Source organism: Rhinolophus sinicus, chromosome 5, assembly GCF_057876585.1.
Source record: "Rhinolophus sinicus isolate RSI-liver-muscle chromosome 5, RSI-T2T, whole genome shotgun sequence".
Classification (NCBI taxonomy): domain Eukaryota; kingdom Metazoa; phylum Chordata; class Mammalia; order Chiroptera; family Rhinolophidae; genus Rhinolophus; species Rhinolophus sinicus.
This window is the reverse complement of record NC_142505.1, coordinates 79,662,805-79,681,993: the sequence shown is the minus strand read 5'-3', so window position 1 is coordinate 79,681,993 and position 19,189 is coordinate 79,662,805. Positions and strand designations below refer to the sequence as shown.

Here is a 19,189-nt window from a genome sequence, read left to right as displayed (position 1 = left end):
ATATGCTCTATGATTTGCATTTAGAAAAACTTCTAAAGAATGCAAGCTGATCTGTGGTGACAGGAAGGCAATCATTGGTTTTCTGCGGGGAGCAAGTGGATGAAATGCCTGAGAATTCTCTGAGGCTTGCTAATGGAAAACGGATCCTTAGGAAAACTGTTAAGTCAAACTCTGGTCTTAGATGCCAAAAATCCCACTGGCAAATGAGTTTGTTTGGGGAAGAAAGTGTTTAACATAGCAATGTGTTGTTCTGCCTGACTTAGGTTTTAAGAATATTCTCGGGTCTTCTTAAAGAAAATACCTTCTGAAGGGATAGAGGGATGGACAGTCATACAACCTGCAGAGGGCTCCTCTCTCAGCGATTGGCCGCCAGTCAGGATGGCTAGTTCTGATTTATTGTTCTTGGTGGGTAAGAGATGGTGGGGGGTGGGGCTGGTTTCTCCCTACAGAGCACTGAACATTGATTTTACCTCTCTGTTGTCATTGATTTTTATTTGGAGAATGGAAAATTGAAGCATTTGTTGTAAGCCTTGCAGACAAGCCATATTCTCAAATTCTGCAAGTGTATTGTGAATGGGAGGGAAGGATGTCAGAATGGGACTTTCAATATCTGAGTGCACCCTTGCAAACCTTCTGGGAGCAGTGGAAACTAATCTGGTTTTAAATAAGGAGCCTGCCGTTCAATGGGCTAGGCCTCTAACGTAATGGCCCTTTATCTCTACTTCCTAATTATCTGGAATAACAACACATTCTCTGCACCAGCAAAGAATTCAGATTCACTGAAGGCTCGTGGTGTAGTAGACCAATGTGAGTGCTTTCTGTCTTTTATGGGAATTGGAAAAAAAAAGAATCAAAGCGTTTGAGGTCAGAGAGAAGTACATCACAGAATGTGCCTCAAATACCAAACTCTCAGAGGATATTTGAAAGGATGATGGTTATTTCATCTCAGTTTTGTTTTACAACAAAGCACTGCCTCCTGCTATAGGGGCTTTGAGCGGGTTGATTATACAAACACGTATCTGTCTTGGTTTGGAAGACACATGGACACTTGGAAGGTGACTGATTCCTAGGATGGCTTTCTGGTATTTTACAACTCAAGGCATTGGCACTTACCAAAGTGTGAGTGTGCCCACATCTCCTAGTACAATTTTATATTTATGTAGCTCACACCCTTTCTCCAAGGGGCCCAGGCATTGCCTTGTGTTCTGGTTTAAATTTGGGGGAGCCTCATTTGCCACACTCTGGGTCTGGGTAGGTTGTCTATGAGAGCTTGGTGCTATTTCTAGGCTGTTTGTGGAATTAACAAAGCTGAGTTTGGGGGTTGGGCCCACTTGTCACTCCGTCATCTTTATAAACAGAAAAAAATCACCACTGTGATCTGTTTTGCAAATACCTGCCACTGGGCACTGTGAATAACAAAGGGAGAGTAGTTGGTTCAAGAGGTGCCACTTACTAGCCACCTACCATGTTGGGCACACATGGCAGAAGGGATCTTGCTGACTTTTCCCAACAGTCAGTTAGGTCAGTATTATGATCCCCAGTTTTCAGATGGGACTCCTGAGGTTTTATAATGACCCCCTTGATTGCACAGGAATAGTAAGGGGCAGATTTGGAACCAGAATGGAGGAATGCCATGCAGCCTCCCCTGCTGCAGAGTCAAGGGTTTGAGCTCTCACTGGCTAGTTTAATTTTCCCTGCAGTGCTGACGCCCGCCAGCCACCAGCCCATCTGCTCCTGGCCCAGAGGTGCCGCTGCTGCACGCAGGCCTGAGCCCTTCTCTCCCAACTCCTGCTCTTTACAGAGTGATCGACAAATGGATATTAAACCTATTTCCTCCTTTCTGTGCCAAAAGCATAATTCTGGGTTCATTTTTCCCTTTTGTAGTTTTTTTTTTAATTTAACCCTTCAAACCACAAGTCACTCAAACAGAGATATTTAATTACTTTAAACTGCAGCTTTTTTCTTTTTCTTTTTTTTCTTTCTTTCCTTCTTTCTTTTTTATTCCCAAACAATAGAAAGACTATATGCCTCTGCCTGTAAGGACCCAGCTACTACTGGGGACTTCTCTGAGTAAGATTTCTTAACTCATGCAAGCCACTTGCCTTCTCTGTTCCTTTGTTTTTTCTGGAACTGAGGGTATTGATTAGACGATCTTGATGACAGGAGCAGCAGAGAGTAGAAAGCCGTTCACAATGGAGATGTGAATAATTGGGTGGGATTTTTAGTCCCTTTGGAGCAGGGGGATTGAGTGAGAGGCAGGTCTTACACTGTAAGGCAAATTCACTAGGCAAGTTTTAAAAATGCATTGAAAAATATATCAAAGTCCTGACAGCCAGTAAAATTTACCAGACCCACATCTTTCCCTTGCCCTGCCTTGTTTCCCTTTTTTTTTTTCTTTAACCAGGTGGGGTCTCTCAGTAAGTCTAATGGCCTCCTGCCTGGCGGGGTGGTGTCTGGGTGTGGCTCCAAAGGACCCCAGCCTCTGCCCACCAGAGCCGGCTCCAGCACCGCCCACCAGCCTGTCACCTCCCGTCCCAGGCTGCCCTGCTGGAGAAGTCCTGCCACCACAGGGGCGATTCCTATTTCCAGTGGGCCCCAAAGCGCGGGATCAAGTTCTTTTCTTGAGCCGCGTTGTAGCTGTAGGAGAGTGAGTTGTTTTATGGTGGAAGGTCCAGAATGTGCGTGTGCCCAGATGCCAAGTTGCTGGAGAGTAAGAAAGCCCAAGAGTCTGTGGGGCTGGGAGGGACTGCACAGCATGTCACTGCTCACCCACTTGCTCTGTGGTTGTGCCTGCAGGGGCAGGCCTGCCTTTGTTCTGTTTGTTGGTGTCTTAGACACGAAGGGATGCACAGCGTCGCATATCGCAGGCATCAGATATTTATTCCAGGCATCAGATTTAAGTCGATTAGAAATCGGAGGGTGAGGTGGGTGTGCCAGTTCTGAAGAGATGTTCCCTGGGTACGATCTCCCCCAGGGCTCGGGGCTGGCTGGGTACCACACAGGTGTGACTCATTACATTAGCACGTCTGGCCCTAAACGCTGAGTAACAGACACCCCCCCACCCTGCCCCCCAGCTCACTAAAGATGTTAGGGTGCCCATTTTACAGCAGCCAGGAGTCCGGGAGTCCAAGGCCTGCGTGACCCCTCACAAAGTGGTCAGATTGAATTTTCCCACTTTCACTAACTTCTGTTTTAATTTTCTGAAACCTCTTTCCTTCACCTTTGTTACTTATAAATCTCCGGTGGCCTTCGTTGTCGCCTTGCCTAAACTCATTAAAATCCCAACTCACAGATTTTCAGTTCAGACGTTTTATATCAGATTAATTCAACCAGTGAACTGTGAAAGACATTCTTTATGAGTATCGGGCGCCACCATAGGGCCCGTTTCGGGCACAGACCATGCGGGTCCTGGGGCCAGAAAATGAACTCAGGGTGATTTAGATGGGCATCCAAGGCTATCTTTAGAAGTACTTTCATTTTAAATAGCATGTTCTCAAGCTAATGTCCTGCCTTTAATGTTCCTCGTGGAGAGAGTGGGCAGAGGGCGAGGTCCTCCATGCACAGAGGGACAGGGAAGATGAAAGTTAATTAGTTTGGAGACCTTTCCAAGGCACTCTCTTAAATGATGTTTTTCATGGGCACACACTGGAAGGGATGTGGCTTGTTACCGAGGAGTGGAAGGCCCCTCTCCTGGCCTCATCCATGATCCTGCCACAGCGGGAGGTGCTGCTGTGCATGCTTCCCCTGAATTGCACGTCTAGCTTCCCATTTCCCTGACGGGAGGGAGGGCATCGTGGCTCAAACCGCCCATGGTTCTAAGGAATTCCCAATGAAACACAAAGGGGCAGGGCTCCCCTCCGGCCTGCAACTAGGCTCCTCCTCCTGGCAGATGTCAGGGGAGCCCATCTCCGAATCCGATGATGGAGATGAAGGCCTTTAGGTCTTGGGTCCCTCCTGTCATCATTCTGGCAGGACTGGCTCTTAGAAAATGATGACCCACATCTACCAGTGATGATGGGATAAAGGTCATTAATTCAGACTCCACTCAGTCGGAGTCTGAAAATTTCTTTCCCTCACAAATATTTATGGTGCCTTCCATTTGCCAGACACTGCTGTGTATTTTGAGTTCTGTGATGAATGGACATGGTCTACCCCTGTGGAGATGAAAGTTTATCGGAAAAGACAGATCGGAAGAAATTAAGTGTATAATAAATTGTGATGCGCGTTAGGTAGGGTAAGAGCAGGGTACCGTTAGGCTGGGTGAAAGGGGGAGGTCAGGAGGGGAGGTGCCAGGCAGGCAGAGAGTAGGGAGAAGTATTCTCAGAGGAGGGAGCATCCTCTGCAAAGGCCTGGAGTCAGGGAGGGGAAGGGCCTTGGTATCTCCTACAGGAAGTGAGAGGAGAAGCGTGTGCTGCAGGGACACTGTGACAGGAAGCATAGCTGCACGCGGCTGCAGAGGAGGGGCAGGGCCAAGTCCTGCAGGGCCTTGAAGGCCGTGGGCAGTGGTGAAGGGACATCTTGTGTGGCTTTAAGCAGGAGAGTGACAGAATCGTGTGGCTTAGGGTGGACTGAATTTTCTTGAATAATTGTTCTTTAAACCAGACAATGTGCTGTGTGAGAGAAGCTGTGGGGCCCCGGGTGTGAGTGTGAGTGTGCCTGTGCCTGTGCGTGTGTTTTTATGTGTGTGTTGCACATGCTCACGTGAAGAGCAAGAAGATCTCTTCACTGAAGCTTACAGCCTAATAAACCAGCTTACGGACCCAAATGTGTATAACCTAAGCTAAAAAATAAAAAGTCCCACAAGCTAAAGTTCCAAGAGGAGAGCAAGCATTTGCAGCTGCAGTTGGGCGGGAGGCAGAGAAGGGGCAGCATGCATTAATGGTTTGAGCGCATGTGCGGACACTCTGGCTTGGGCACATTGTGACTTGCTCAGTACTGCACAGCCTTATGGGGCAGAGACAGGGGACCAGAGCAAGGCTGCCCTCACGCCCATCTTCTGTGTAAGAGCCACTCTGCACTTGAGACACGTCCCTATACTGAATATCCATGTCTTTATCAAGTGATGACTTTAAAACCCACACTGAGTCATTGTGATAAGGATAATGCTGGCACATAGTAGATGCTCAATAAAGTTAGTCTCCCATGTGAGCTGCTTGTTTCCAAGGGGACAATTAAATGGGGAACAATCCTGGCCAGCCCCACCGAGACCTCTATGAGCTCACGTATGCAAAAGCCCTGCTGTGTTTATTGATCTGGGTGGTGTCACTTGTCATGATTCATAAGTTCTCCACTGGCTGAGTGTGCACTGCCCTTGGTGTTATGCTTATCCACTTACTTAAAATGTCCAGGTTCCCTCTGGAGGGTAAGTCTCAGGTCGTGGCACCATGTAGGGGTTCACAACGTATTAATGGATGGAAGAATCAATTAAGGCGAGAAAGGGGGCTGGAGATACAGGTCCAGGCTGATGTACTTAACTGGGAGTTCTGATGGGCCAGCCAAGTGGCAAAGCAGTGCTCCAGGTTTGCTTCTGTCACGAGGGCAGAGGTGTATCTCGTTTCCTTTTGTTTGCTGCCTAGAACTTACCACATTCCTGGGCACTCAGAAAATGCTCAGGCAGTGCCTGTGAGATTCCACAGGGAAATGGGGAGAAACGTGTCAGTCTGGTGTGGAAGTGTCTCTTAGAGTAGTTCTTAGGATAGGTCAACATGCTGCAGACGCTGCACCCTGCCCCACCCCAGTAGACTGCTTCTTTGGGGTCTTGTCCCTTTGCCCACCCTTTCTCTGTGCTGAGTGACTGGACAGTTCTAAAGGTTCGCTGTCTGGGGCCACAGGCTTGAACTTGCTGGTGATAAGGTGTCATCTGTCTCATTGACACCTTGAGTTTCTCAAAGCTGGAGGTCTGTGTGGTTCCGACTGCTGCAGAGTGGCCTTTGAATCTGCCTTCAGGAAGGAAAAAGGAAAGGGACACACGCTGGGCACCCGCTCTGCCGGCAGTCACGAGAAGAGCCTGCTTGGCTCTCTGCTCCTCCCTGATGCTCACCCCCCCCCCCGGGGGAGTGGGCCCCCCCCCGGCACTGGCCCACATCCATCCATCCTGCTTCATCCAGGAGGCTTGCAGCCTCCAGGTCACTTCTGTCTGAGGTCTGACTCCTCTGTCCCTTAGAACCCTGGGACTGACCCTTCCTGCCCTTCAGAACAGGACAGGACAGGACTGCCTGCAGCCCACATTGCCCGCTCAGCTAGGAGGAAGCCTGGGGAGGCAGCAGGCAGCATTCTTACCAGCTCGTCTTCTCTGCCCTGGGGAGAAGCCCAGTGCAGAGGTGCTGGGTGATGAGCCGCCCGTGCCCTGGGACGGGCTTGGGCCCACAGCCGCTGCTGTCTCCCCTGTGTGTGCCCGCAGTATGCCTGCAAACAGATTGGAATATGCTGGGGTGACACTGGATTTCCTGATAATCTACCCACTCTCCAATTTCAGCAGTGTCTCTGTGTGCTAGTTTTTTTCACCTTGTGTATGAGGCCAAGTTGGCTTATTGCTCTTAATGGCTCTGTTGATTACTTGTGGACCTTTGGTGGTGTCCCCAGACACTTGGCTTCATAGCAGCCCTCAGAGCAGTACCTGGTAGGTCTCTACAGAGTGAAGGTGGTGGGAAATGGATGACTCCCTGAAGATGCTATTGATGGACGTGCAAGCTGGTACGTTTCTGGTGGGCATTTTGGCCTCATTGACCCTCAACTTCATTTTGGAAAATCTACCTCATGGAAGTAAACAGAGAGTCACTTAATGATTTACGTGCAAGCATGGTCAGTACCCTTGATGACACTATTAAAGAAATGGAAGCAGTCCCTTCCCTGTTCATGCAGAGAAGAATGCTTACACAGATCTCAGTGTGCCTGCTATAGAACCCCCTTCCTCGAGGTGACCTCAGCTTGAGCTATTCCAATATTGGGAGCCTCCCTCCCTGACCTTCTGAGTTAGACCCTCGTCTTTGGACAGCTCTCCCTCCCTGTGCGAGCTTCTTCCTTACATCGAGTCAGAAGGTTTTCTGTCGGTAATGTCTACACAGTGGCCCAGGTTCTGCTGTGGAGCAGCCCTGGGACACACTGGGTTACTATTCCCTGCAGCAACGTATTCTTGCTCATTTTGTCTGTCCATGAGATGGTGGCATTGGAGCTGGCCCGTGGGAAACGGCAGGAGGATACAGGCAGGAGAAGATCTGTGTTGGAGAAAGCACAAGGGGCATGGAGTCGGCCTTAGTTCTTGGCCACCTGTCCAGAAAATTCCCCACTAGTGAAGCCCACAGAGGCGGGCAGGAGCTTGTCAGGGCTCCAGCTTCTCTCCTCCGACACCGACTGTGAAGAAAGCTGTCAGAGCAGGGGAAGAGCTGGGATGCTGGGGTGGCTGTCCCTGCCTTCTGCGGCGCTCTGAGTGAATGGCCAGTGTTGACGGTGTGTGCGTGTTGGTGTGTAGCTGGCTCTCTGAATGCCACGTCTCTGCCAGCTTCCTGCCTGTCCCTGGGCCTGCACTGGAAACAGCAGTGACCCCGATGCTATCTACCCTCTTCTTTGTTTTTCTGACTTGTTCTCCCTAAAGTAGATTAGATGATATACAGCTCTCCCGGAATGGGGTGCTTTGCTGCTGGTGACTAGAAAACAAATACAAGTTTTTGTTTTTTTCTCTCATACACACATCTCATAATAATTAATCCCCCCTCTCCCGGAATGCAAGCACGTGTGTTCTGAGATTATAGCAGCAGAGCCCATGGTGGAACTGCCTGAGCTTGCACACACCTTTGTGTGCACACCTGAGCTTACACACAATTAACCAGAAGCTGTGTTAGCAAAACCCTCAGTTCTCTGGCCCCTCCTGTAAAGAGGCAGAATCAAGAATGCTCAGGGAGGAAGGCCAGAGGAAACTCTTGGTCTTGGGCCTGCTTGCTTTTCGCTTGATTTTTTTTTTTCAATTAGCATGTCCATTGCTAGAAATTTCCTCTAAGGTCTCAGGACTAGAAAGGGACTTTTCTTTCTTGGGCCAGTGAACACAAAAAGATGAAGCAGGAAATCAAACGGGGATGCCGAGGGTCAGTGGATAATAGTAACAGTCTCCCCCTTGCCCCCCACCTTTTAGGAAGAAATGGATTTTTAAAACAGAGTATACTGCTATCCATGGTTCTAAGGGAATAAAGAAAGCTCAGCTGTTCACTTATATTTCCCTAATAGCTTGCTATGGCATTGCTGGCTTGGCACTTTTCCCTAACGAAGCAGAATGCTAGTTGGGGTGTGTGTACCTATGTACGTACACGTGTGCAAACTGTTTTTGCCTGTCGGTCCCTGTGGCTGTGCTCATTCAGCAAGTTGAACTTCGAATTAAAACCCCATCAGTCTCTGCCTCACAGAGCCCTTTGGTGCCACTGGCCATGCTCTGTCACTCTTGTAATGGAAGGTGACTGCCAGCTGCCGTCTCCCACCGGTTAGTGGAATTTACATAATCACATCAGCCTGCTAATCTCCATGATCTGGTCAGGGAACACTCGGGGCCTTGTGAGTGGAGGCTAGGAGGAGGTTTGACGAGGATCTCTGAACATATGTATTTCATTTCAAGTATACGGAAACCTGGATTCATGTCCAGAAATGTGTGTAACACCAGAGATCTGGGGGAATGACCTGGCAAGTTCCTTTTCTTCTTGTCGTTTGCCCACTGGCCATGCAAATTGCGTGGGTACTCTTAACTGGAGGATGGTTTGGAGGAGTCCTGAAATTAACAGCAAGTTTCTTGTCCTGTAGGGATTTTCTTGGATAAGTTAGCAGTCTGTGAGACTCTCTAGTGTCTCAAGATGTGAATAAAAATTAAAAAAAAACACACACGCAAAAAAAAACAGTTTAGGGAACACCTACCCTGAATAAATTCAGCCACTCAGGATAATATGCTCGTTATGCGTAGCAATAATCGTTGCATGTAATGTATGTTACAGGAAGTACGTTTACTGCTCTGCTAGCGTTCTCTTGGAATTCTTTGCCCAATTCCTGGTGTATCGTAGGTGCTTATCAGTGTTCGTTGGACAAGTAAAGATTATCTCTAGAATCCTAACCGCATTTGGATCATTTTACAGCTTCAGTTTTGATAGCTTTGCTTAAACAGACCCTCAAAATATAGTAATACGGAAATTTAGTTCAGATTGGTTGGTCTTCATGGAAACCTTTGAGGACTGGTCAAGGAGCTTTTTTCTAGGTGAACTCCTTTTTTTTTCAGCCCTCCTTCCTATACCTGGGAGGCCTTTCTTCTCTTCCAATCACTTTGGTTTCTTTATATACTACTGGAGAGAGATGGGGGGCGGGGGGCTAGCAGACAGGTGTGGGGCTGGCGACATGCGTCTCTTTTAAAAGTTCTGAAAATGCACTTCTTTTTTATACGTTGAATAAATTAGATCAGCAATATATGGTTATCAGAGAGTCAAATGATAGAGACACACAGTCACAAAGTGGAAGTTCCCTTTCTCATAGCCTCAGCCCTCCCTCACTCAGGGTGTCTTCCGTGTTAGGAGTGTGCCTTCTTATTCATTTTCAGTTCACTTACACATGCACATACAGTGTTTCTGCAAACTCTCATCCAGTGATTGAATCTTCAGATCTGTGCAAAGTAGCTGGTGCCCCAAATTACACAGCTTAAGTGAAAGGCAGTCACGGATGCTCAAGTTGAAATGAACCAAAGTCCAGAGTGTGGTACTCACACGCACGCAGAGAGGTGCTCATGCTTTTAGAATTGGACCTGGACCAGGTACATATCTTTTTGGTGGCCCTGATTCTGCTCCAAAACTTTTAAAAATATGTACTTTTCCTCTGGGAGTGAAGGTGCTTTAGAAACCTGACTTGGGGATGGTTTAGAAGCGTGCCTGATGGCTCTCTACTTATTCTGGGGCCTGCGTGTCTCTGCTGACGTGTTTGAGCCTTGACCTGGAATACATCATGAGCCTCACGCTCCTTACCTGGGTCAAGTCAGGTGGGATGAAGCCACACGAAGGTGCTGGCTTTCCTGTGGTTGATATGCCAGCTTGCATCAGTGGATCAGTGGGGGCTCTCCTCTGATGACTGGGGCCCACCTTGTGAGTGGGTCCTCCCATCCCCACCAGTCTGCTTTGCTCACGAACTCTCCCTGACTCACCCCCCAGCACACCTTCCCAAGTTCTGCCATGCTTTTCCCTCTCTTGGGGCTGTCGGGAGGAGTAAATAAGATAATTAGTGTAAAGAGCTTAAAACAGTGCCTGAAACATAGTAAGAGCTCAAAACGTGGTCGTTGTTATTGTTGGTATTAATAGTAGCAGTACCAGCAGAATAGTTAAGTTCTCAATCAAAATTTAGCTGCTATTATCCTTATTCTGTATTTGTCCTTTTAAATTTCGAGCTGCTCTAGACAGCGTGTCTTGTAGCAGCGGAGAGCCCAGACACGTGGGATACTCCTGGGAGGATGAGCTCTCTTTCTACAGTTCTATAGTTCTCTCAGAAACATCTGTTTATTAGGAAAATTGGACTGTCTTCCGACAGGATCTCATGTCTGGGACCTTCTACATTTGGAAAAGGAAGGGGAGTCATGGGCCTGTGTCTCTCATCAAAGCAGCTTTTGTAAATGACAAAGGCCATTATACCCTGCCTGTGTAATTTTATGACTCAGTATAACGACTCAAATAACCCTAACAACAGAGGAATTATAGCATCATTTTACATGACAGATTATTCCAATGGTTAACATGTTTTTCATTTCAATTAACACTCATTATTTTGTCTCTGGTTCAAAAGAGCCACCCTGTCAGCTATCTGAATATCTTCCATCCTTGTTTTAGAAGCAATTACTTCTGATTTTCCAAACAAATTTAATCTTGTTTCTGAATGGGCAGTTTGATATTAACAGGAAAATAAAATGCATATAATGCTGGCTGTCAGCAGACAAACACTGTGAATCCTGGAAAGGGTTCTTCTCCAGTGGGTTCTTCATGCCTCTGAGCTGGCGGGTCTGCCTTCGAGATCTGATGTGAGAACAAAGGCAGGACGGACTGGTTACGTATGCCTGGGTTCTTCCTGTCAGTGAGGGTAGGACTGGCATGTGCCATCAGAGGGTCATAGTGTCTGAGGACTCGGGGAGATGTTTAGGGCACTGAGGCTGGCAGGGAGTGGCCACACAAAACAGCTGGAGTGTGGCTGCTATTATTCATTATCTGCAATTGCTTTACTCTTTCACCAGACATTCAGAGGCGCAGTAAAACCTTTCTGTCTAAAGTTAGACACACGGTAGAATGCACAGTGTGTTGTATAAAATGAAAGCCCCCTCTTCAATAAATGAAAGGGAAAAAAGGTGAACAATTCTCTATGTATTCTTAGCAGCCCCCAACCCCATTGCATCCTTACAATATTTTTGACACAGATTGTTAAATTTCATCCTGTGGGATTGATGCCAGGACATTTACACCTGCAGATGTATTTGCTGCTGACAAAATGACTCAGGACGTCTCTGTCCTGCAACAGTTTTGCACTGGGCCCTGAATGTTGCCCTGCTCTGCCCATGGTTCAGTGAAAGCCTGGGTCACAACTGAGGTCATCAAAGACTCTCGGTATCAAGTAGGGAAGAGGCAGGATATGGGACTTGCTTTAGTTGGTGAGGGTAGGGCCATCTGAGGAAGGAGTGGCCTGGCATGGTCCAGGAAGCGAGAGCAGGAAACACTGAGGTGTGGTCTTGAAAGTCACCGTGGACATGTCCAGGAACTAGGACAGGGACATCTTGGAAGAGCCGTCATGATCTGGTCAGTCTTGCTTGTCGCTGCGGCCATCTTAGAAGCACAAGTTTCCAGTCCAGTCTGCTCCCAACGGTGAGTTGCTCTTGTAAATAAAATGAATATTCATACATTTATTTGCATAGCATACTTTATCGGAATCCTGGGCCTGGTGTTCCAGAGAAGTGTTAGAACAAAATAAATTTTTAAATTGACAATACCAACATGTGGTTCTGGGCAGTACTGTGAACATGCTAGAAAACCCAAATGTCACCTTATTTAAGTACTACCTACACAATAAGGTTTGCAACAATTTGCAGTGTTTGACTTTTCGCTCTAGGCTACATTTCTTAAGAAATACTACTAAACTTAGTATTTCCTATTTGTTAACAAACACATAAGTAAAATGTGGTGAAGAAAACGGAAAAGTTTATTGTTTCAGCAATTTTTGAGGATTCCTGGGAATTCTGACTTCTCAATCCTGAATCCTAAACATTACTACGTGTTGCCAGTTTGGAACCATGACATCAGAGGCTGTCCCTTGGCTTTGGAGGCAGCCTGACTTCTGAAGTGTGGGGACCCTGCAGCCCTCAGCTGCCCAGGAGAGCTCCCTCCACCCATTTTGCAATCGTCTTTAGGAACTTTGGCTAGTTGTTGTTTAAAGTCTGAATTAGGATTTCTGGAAACAAGAACCTGTTGAATTCTTCTTGCTTAAAATAACGTGCCATTTTTGTCCTTGAGTTAGTGCTAATAATTTCCAGAAATAGAGGGAGAAAATTCTAAAGGTCCAAATGAGTAAATTCACTTATTTCACTGAGCAAATAAACCCATGTGTCTTGAGGGTCACTCTTGTTTCCAAGGACCAGGAGCACAGAAACAGTTAAGCCCCCATTGCTATCCTTGAGAATATTGAGGAAGACAGACGTAAAAGAACTGCTTTCTGCTGCAGTGAAAGTCACAGTTGGTTCTGAACAAGGTGTCTGAACAAGCTGTCATGGTTTCTAGTGTGATAGGGCTCACGGGGGCGGGGGGGGGGGGGAAGATTTCATAGAAGGCAATTGATCTGAAGCTTGAACAAGGGACAGACATTTGTTATGCGGATAGTAAACATTTGCCAAGTCATATAGACTTTAATTTGCATAGCAAATGTAAGAGATGTTTAAAGAGCTGATATGACTGGCTGGAGATAAAATCAACAGGACTGAGTGATGGGGGGAGGTGATAAGTATGGGAAAGGAAGGTGTCCAGGATGGGTTCCTTGGATTTTAACCTGGGTATATCCCATGTCCCATTGGAATACTAGTAGCCTCTTAACTTTTGGTCAAGCTGAATCAAGGTGCTTGTTTGAAGACTAGTCAGGGAGCCTGACCAGAAGCAATCACAGGACCGTGGTGGAATGGGAGTGCAGCCGGGCTGCTGTGGAGGGGCCGCGGGAGACTTCCTGGGGGAGGGGAGTTTTGAGCTGGGCCTTAAAGCAAGACTCATGAGGCAGAGAGGAGTGGAGGATAGTGGGGAGAAATGTAGGTAGGAATGAAGTTGTGTCAGATGGAGGAAAAACCCACATGATGGCACAGAGATACAAAGATCCTTGGTGGGCCCGGGGAAGCAGCAAAGGTGGTTGGAGAAAAATATGTGATGGTGGTGGTCAGTGTATGTGTATGCGTGCACGCGTATGTGTGCGTGAAAGTGTGTGCACGTGTGTGTGTGTGTGTGTGTGTGTGTGTGTGTGTGTTGGGGAGAGAAGCAAGGCAGACAGAAACCCGGTGAAGGTAGGCTCGGTCAGTTTAATACCAAAACTAGGAGTTTAAACTACGCCCTAGGAGGTGGGGAGACGATGAGGTTTTCATCATGGTAGTCACATCATCAGATTTGTACTTACAAATCATCACTTTGCTTCAAAACCATAAGTGCTGTTATTTTGATAGACTTAAAAAAGGAAGCTTGAGAATAAGCAGTTGAGCCAAAGAGAATAAGAAATGCCAGTTATCTGCTATGTCTGTCTTCCTTCCATCCTGAGGGCTTGTGGGTTGGGATTGTCTGTGTCCTGCTGTCAGTAGGGGAGGAGGTATGGCTGCCCCCAGCACTAGCCAGGCTGGGGTAGAGTTAGGACTTTGTGGCCAATGGAAAGGATGGGAGAACCTGCCTCCCAGACTAAATTGCTTGTGTCACCCCAGTTGATGAATGTCTGTGACATTGGGAATAGCAATCCCATCAAGATACCTTTATCGGATTTCACTCTTCATTGACTCAAGAAGTGAAATATCTTACAGTCAGAAAGTTTAGTCCCTTGCCTCGACTGGGTTGGTTATTTTTTACGGTTTGCACTGAATTGTGGAGATTGAAATATACACATAATAAGCAGGAAGTTATGCTCGTTGGGCTCACATATACTAGGACATAACTTGGCATAACTTGGCCTCTGGATAGAGACCACAAGTTTGGGTATTGTTTCCACTAGGGTCCTCGTGAGGTAAGGAACACCTGAGTGTGCCCAAATATAATAGGTACGCTTGTTTTATTAGAATTGGGAAAATGCAGAATGGCTTGCCTTTGTACTTCTAGTCCCCAAGGCATCCTAGGAGGGTCAAATGTAATTCCTCTTGGGCATAATCCATGACCACGTGACATTGACACTGGATATGGGAGCTTGCACCTCTGTAGGTATAGAACTAGGGAAAATGTTTCAGAGGGGCTTGATTTATAAAACTGAGCCCTGAAATGAACAATGCAAATTCCGAAACAGGGAACTAAAATGGTCCCACAGCAGCGTCGTCATTTTCAGTCTGATCAATATATATGAAATAATTTCGCCATATTTCTCGTGTGACACTGGGCAAGTCACTTCCCGTCTGTGTCTCTGATTCCTCATGTATAGATTAAAGTTATTGGACTAGATTTGTTTTAAGGTATTTTCTGGTTATGACCATCTGTGATTTTGTGATTTAACCGCCCAGGAACCAATGCTGTGGTGCTGGGCACACAGAGACTCACCTAACAGAGATACACTGAGCATCAATGATATGCACCGGGCTTTCTAGCACACGCTGGCCAGCCTCGCCTCTTTGCCTCCCCTTAATGAACTGAATCCAATCGTTAAGTTCGGGTCCAGAGACAGGGATGACCTGTCAATTACTGGTGATTCAAAGCTGGTTCCACCTTGTCTCCAAGCTGTTGGCTCCGTGTTCATTTCTCCGCTCTCTACCTTTGGCTAAGCTCCTTCAGGCTTCTTTCCTCTGGGGCATCATTGCACATGGTTATGTCTGCTTCGGCAAAACTGCCCACTCTTTGGACTTTATAGCCCCTTTCTGGGAACTCAGAACAAGAATTGCTTCAGCCGTGGGCATGCACGCTAGGGACTGACCCATGAGAGGGGCTGCTAGACACAACTGCTGCCTGTACTTTCTGATTCATTGTCAGTGTCAGGCAATCTGCTGTGCGAATGATGATAAATGTGTGGTGTTCTGCTGACGGAACCATGTCCTCGAAGATTAACCCCGTGCTGACAGCCTGCTTGTCTGCTGCGTGGAGTCCCATCCCCCACCACCCATTTTTTTCCAAAACAAACCTTGAAAGTCTAAAGTGTGTTCGACAAAGGATAGTAGGAAACCTCCTATCCATGTGATTTAGAAATGCAAGTAATAGATGTTTTTATTCCAGACAGAGAGGCCAGGACAAGGTGGGTGGCTGCTATGGAAGCAGAGAGTTATTGGAGAGAGGACCCCCGGTGACAAACATGTAGGTGACCCAAAATAATTTCCTAGCCAGTCATCTAGGTGGGACTGAGATGGGCTGAAGAAGAGAGATCCATCCCTGCACGTGCTGTGTGGGGACGTGTCATCACAGGGCTCGCCACCAGTCATCTCCATGACTTCTGGCAAGGCTCTTCCCCAATGTGGGCTTCAGTGTCCCCCACTGGTAAAAGGAGTAAGCTGTGTCAGGTGATCTCAGCAGGCCCTTGTAGGACTAGCTTTTCTGGTGCATTGGTCAGACAGGCTAAGCCCTGTGACCCGTCCATGCCGGCATCCCCATCGTCCCACGGGGTGGGCTGTGGGTACACGATCTTCCTCCTGCGTGTAAACTTCAAAGCTAATTCCCCAAACAGACCTTCCTCTTCTTTCCGCCCGCCACCCCCCAAATCACTAGGGCGGGTTTGAGGTAGGATAAGAACCAAGATGGTGGGTGATCTTTCTCAGTCATTTTTCTTCATTTGGAAGAGGGCAGGTTACCTGAGACACCAAACCATAATTCCTGAGGGGATGGATATCCATTCCACACCTGGTAGAAAAGATTTCCTTCTTGTAGCCCCATGAGTTCTTCTGAGGAATTAAATGCCAACAAACCTAAGGCCTTCAAATTAAGTCACATTTCTATGGCAGTGGTAATTTCATCCTCTATACCCTCATCTTTTGGGGCAAATAATAATTATAACAACACCTACCATTTTTATTGCTTCCTGTGTTCCAGGGATTATACTGAGTACTTTACCCATTATACTGAGTATTTTGCCCACCTCAGCTCATTTAATCCTCATACGATATGCTTGAAGTAGATTCTGTTTCCCTACTTTACAGACGTGGAAACTGAAACTTAACAATCCTTACTCACACAGTGAGTAAGAGGCAGAGCTGAGACTTGAACCTGTGTTTTCTGTTACCAGGGCCCAAACGTTAACCACCATGCAGGACTGCCAATGCAAAACACTCCAAAGGCACATTAATCGCCTGATTGATGGGCAGTCCAGAGACATTTGTCCTCTATGGGGAATGCAGCCCCATAGCCGTGAGAGTCATACGCAGTGGTTTGCTGAGAGAGCAGCTTCGACTCAGGGAGAAAGGGTGGCAGTAACTGCAGGCCTTTCTTTTAGTGGTTTGTGATATGGGGATGGGGTTCCTTCGATGGACATAAGCCATCCTAATAGCACCATTTATCATTATGACAAAGGTTAAGATGGGGAGGAACTGGAGCTGGAATGAAAGAGTAAAATTCTGATTACTTTAGCAGTTGAAAGTGACATCACCCCAGAGCTTCTATCAGATAGCAAATTGGAAGCTGGACTGAGATTGCTTTAAAATTATCCAGAGATCGTTTTCCACAGCTGTGATAAAGTCATTTGGTTGAGTTTGGAGATGCGTTTCTATCTAAGATGCTCCCTGAGTCGTCTGTGTGTCATCCCATTCAGGAAGCTCCTGGTCAGCCCTGGGGGAGTCTGAGGCTGTGGGTGCTAATTCTGGGCACCTGGGGTGTGCCCCGCCCTGCACGGGGGCTGGGTAAGCGGATGGAGCCACACTCCTTTGTCATATTTTTAATGCATTGTGGAGTTCTTTTCATGTCAGTAAGGGATGTCTTACAGCATTTGTAATGACCACATGGCTTCCCTCGTCCATCTGGAGGGCTGACCCTAGGCGTTCAGAACTGTCTCCTGCCCCTGATCAGTGAGTCAGAATGAATGGGGTGCTGGCTGTCTGACCAGCCCTTTCATTTATTTGGCCCTTGTCCAGGTAACGTGGAGAACAGACCCATGAGGATGGGAGCTTTAGTTAATTGTTATCTCCTCTTTTTTCATCCTCAGGCAAAAGAAGGGGAACGTGGCCCACAAACACTGGCTTGGACCTTCGAATCTGGTCAAGTGCAAGCCCTGCCCCATGGCACAGTCGGTCATGGTCTGCGGCTCCGATGGCCATACCTATACATCCAAGGTCAGTCACCTTTGTCTTTCCTGTCATCAAAAATACTTAATGCCTGCTTATTCTGACAAGTTTCAGTGACCACGCTCAGTGGGCTCTGGCCCTTGCCCTCGAAGCTGCCACATGAACAGACCTTCCCACCAAAGAGACAACTGAGATGAAAACGTTGCCTCCTGTGTTCTGGAGTGGGCAAGGGCTGAGGGGAGAGGGTGACTCTGAGAGTGGTGTGTGATCCTGAAGTTAATCTAGGGCACCTTCCTGGAGAAGGTGAGGTAGCAAGCTGTTCCAAAGATGCGAGTCATACAGCTCGGCGATTGGGGTGCAAACCTGTGAGGGAGGCCCAGGAAGCTGCCCTACAGTGGTGTGGCCAGTGAAAGGAAGGGATAGATGTTAGCATGCATTCCAGCGGCATTTGTTGTGCATGTAGAACTCATCCAGCACGGCACTAGGCTCCGGGGCTACCTGGGCCACTGTTCCCTCCTCAGGGGATGGGTCTCAGGGGCTTACAGCCCAGTGTGAGAAGGGGGGGGACAAGTGTGGTGACTGGTCGTTTTCACTCAAACCTATGAAAAGAATATGGTTTCATAGAAAAGGAGACTAGGGATCAAGTGGGCCTACTTATTGGAAGGACTGGGAAGTTTCATGGAGGTGGGGCGTTTCCTCCCGGCTGTAGTAATAGGATTTATGGGCAGGGAGGCAGGGGTCATCAGGGTGAAGAACGGAGAAAGGAAATGATAATTCATTCTTGGAACTTCAAACGTTCTTCTCAGGATAAGGTATCTGTACGGAAATGGGTCCATCTCACTGGCGTAGTGAATCAAAGAAAGGGAATTCACAGAATTGACATGAGTTTGCTTATTTGTCCTTGGATTCAACAAATGTAAATCAGTACCCCCTTGGTGGCTGACACTGCGCTGGGTGGGAAGGAGTCAGTGTGTGTCTCCAGTTTTCTGTAAGACAGAGGTGGGGGCGAGAAGCGGGGCTCGGACCCTCTCGTCTCCTCCGACTCCAGTCTCACCCCCCCACCCCCCACCCCGTGTTTTCCCACGTAAGAGTCATTCACAGAATGGAATCTGGGGCTAAAGAGAAGTGACACCCCGGTCACTTCTGGTCACATGGCCATGTGGTTCTCAGGCTCCAGAACTCAGACTGTTTTGCTGGGTCCCCTTTCTGTCCCTGCCCCACTGCACACAGCTGACAGCTTCTGTTCTCTGACCCTGTCACCATCCTGTCCCTTACGCCTGGTAGATTCCACAGCCTGGGAGCACTCTCCCGCCTGCTCCCCTCAGAGGCTTATTCGAGGTATTTTGAGGTGGGCTGTGCTTTCCTACTGATTCTATGTTGCACGGGTCACATATTTTCATTCCCTGAAAGTAGAGTTTTATCCTCCGATTTTCACATTTTCCTAACCAAAGGTAACATATTTAACAAAACAGGCAGTCAGAACATATGTCTAGCTTGTATCCAGACCCATGTAATCTGCTTTAGGACCTCAATATCATAATTCCTACTGGATTAGTTTCTTTGTTCTTTAACAAGTACCATTTGAGCCCTCCTTATATGCCAGGCTCTGGGCCAGGTGCTGGGGAAACTTACAGTGGACATAAAAAAGTTGGCTCTTCTTCACAGCCAGTCAGTAGTCCTTACCTCCCAACCTGCCCTGTGAATTACAGCTTCTCTGCCCAAGGTCACGACCGGTACATCCTGGCTAAGTAGCCCTGGCCCAACTTTGCCCAGCAGCCCTCTGCC

General features: G+C 47.6%; 1 protein-coding gene across 1 annotated transcript in view; it reads left to right on the top strand.

Moving 5' to 3' along the window:
* SPOCK1 (SPARC (osteonectin), cwcv and kazal like domains proteoglycan 1) overlaps window positions 1-19,189 on the top strand; it is a 470,125-nt gene that overhangs the window by 328,351 nt on the left and 122,585 nt on the right. The window contains exon 5 of the mRNA XM_019740366.3: window positions 17,326-17,452. Coding sequence (XP_019595925.2) covers window positions 17,326-17,452 — 127 coding nt within the window. The remainder of the gene's footprint in view (window positions 1-17,325; window positions 17,453-19,189) is intronic.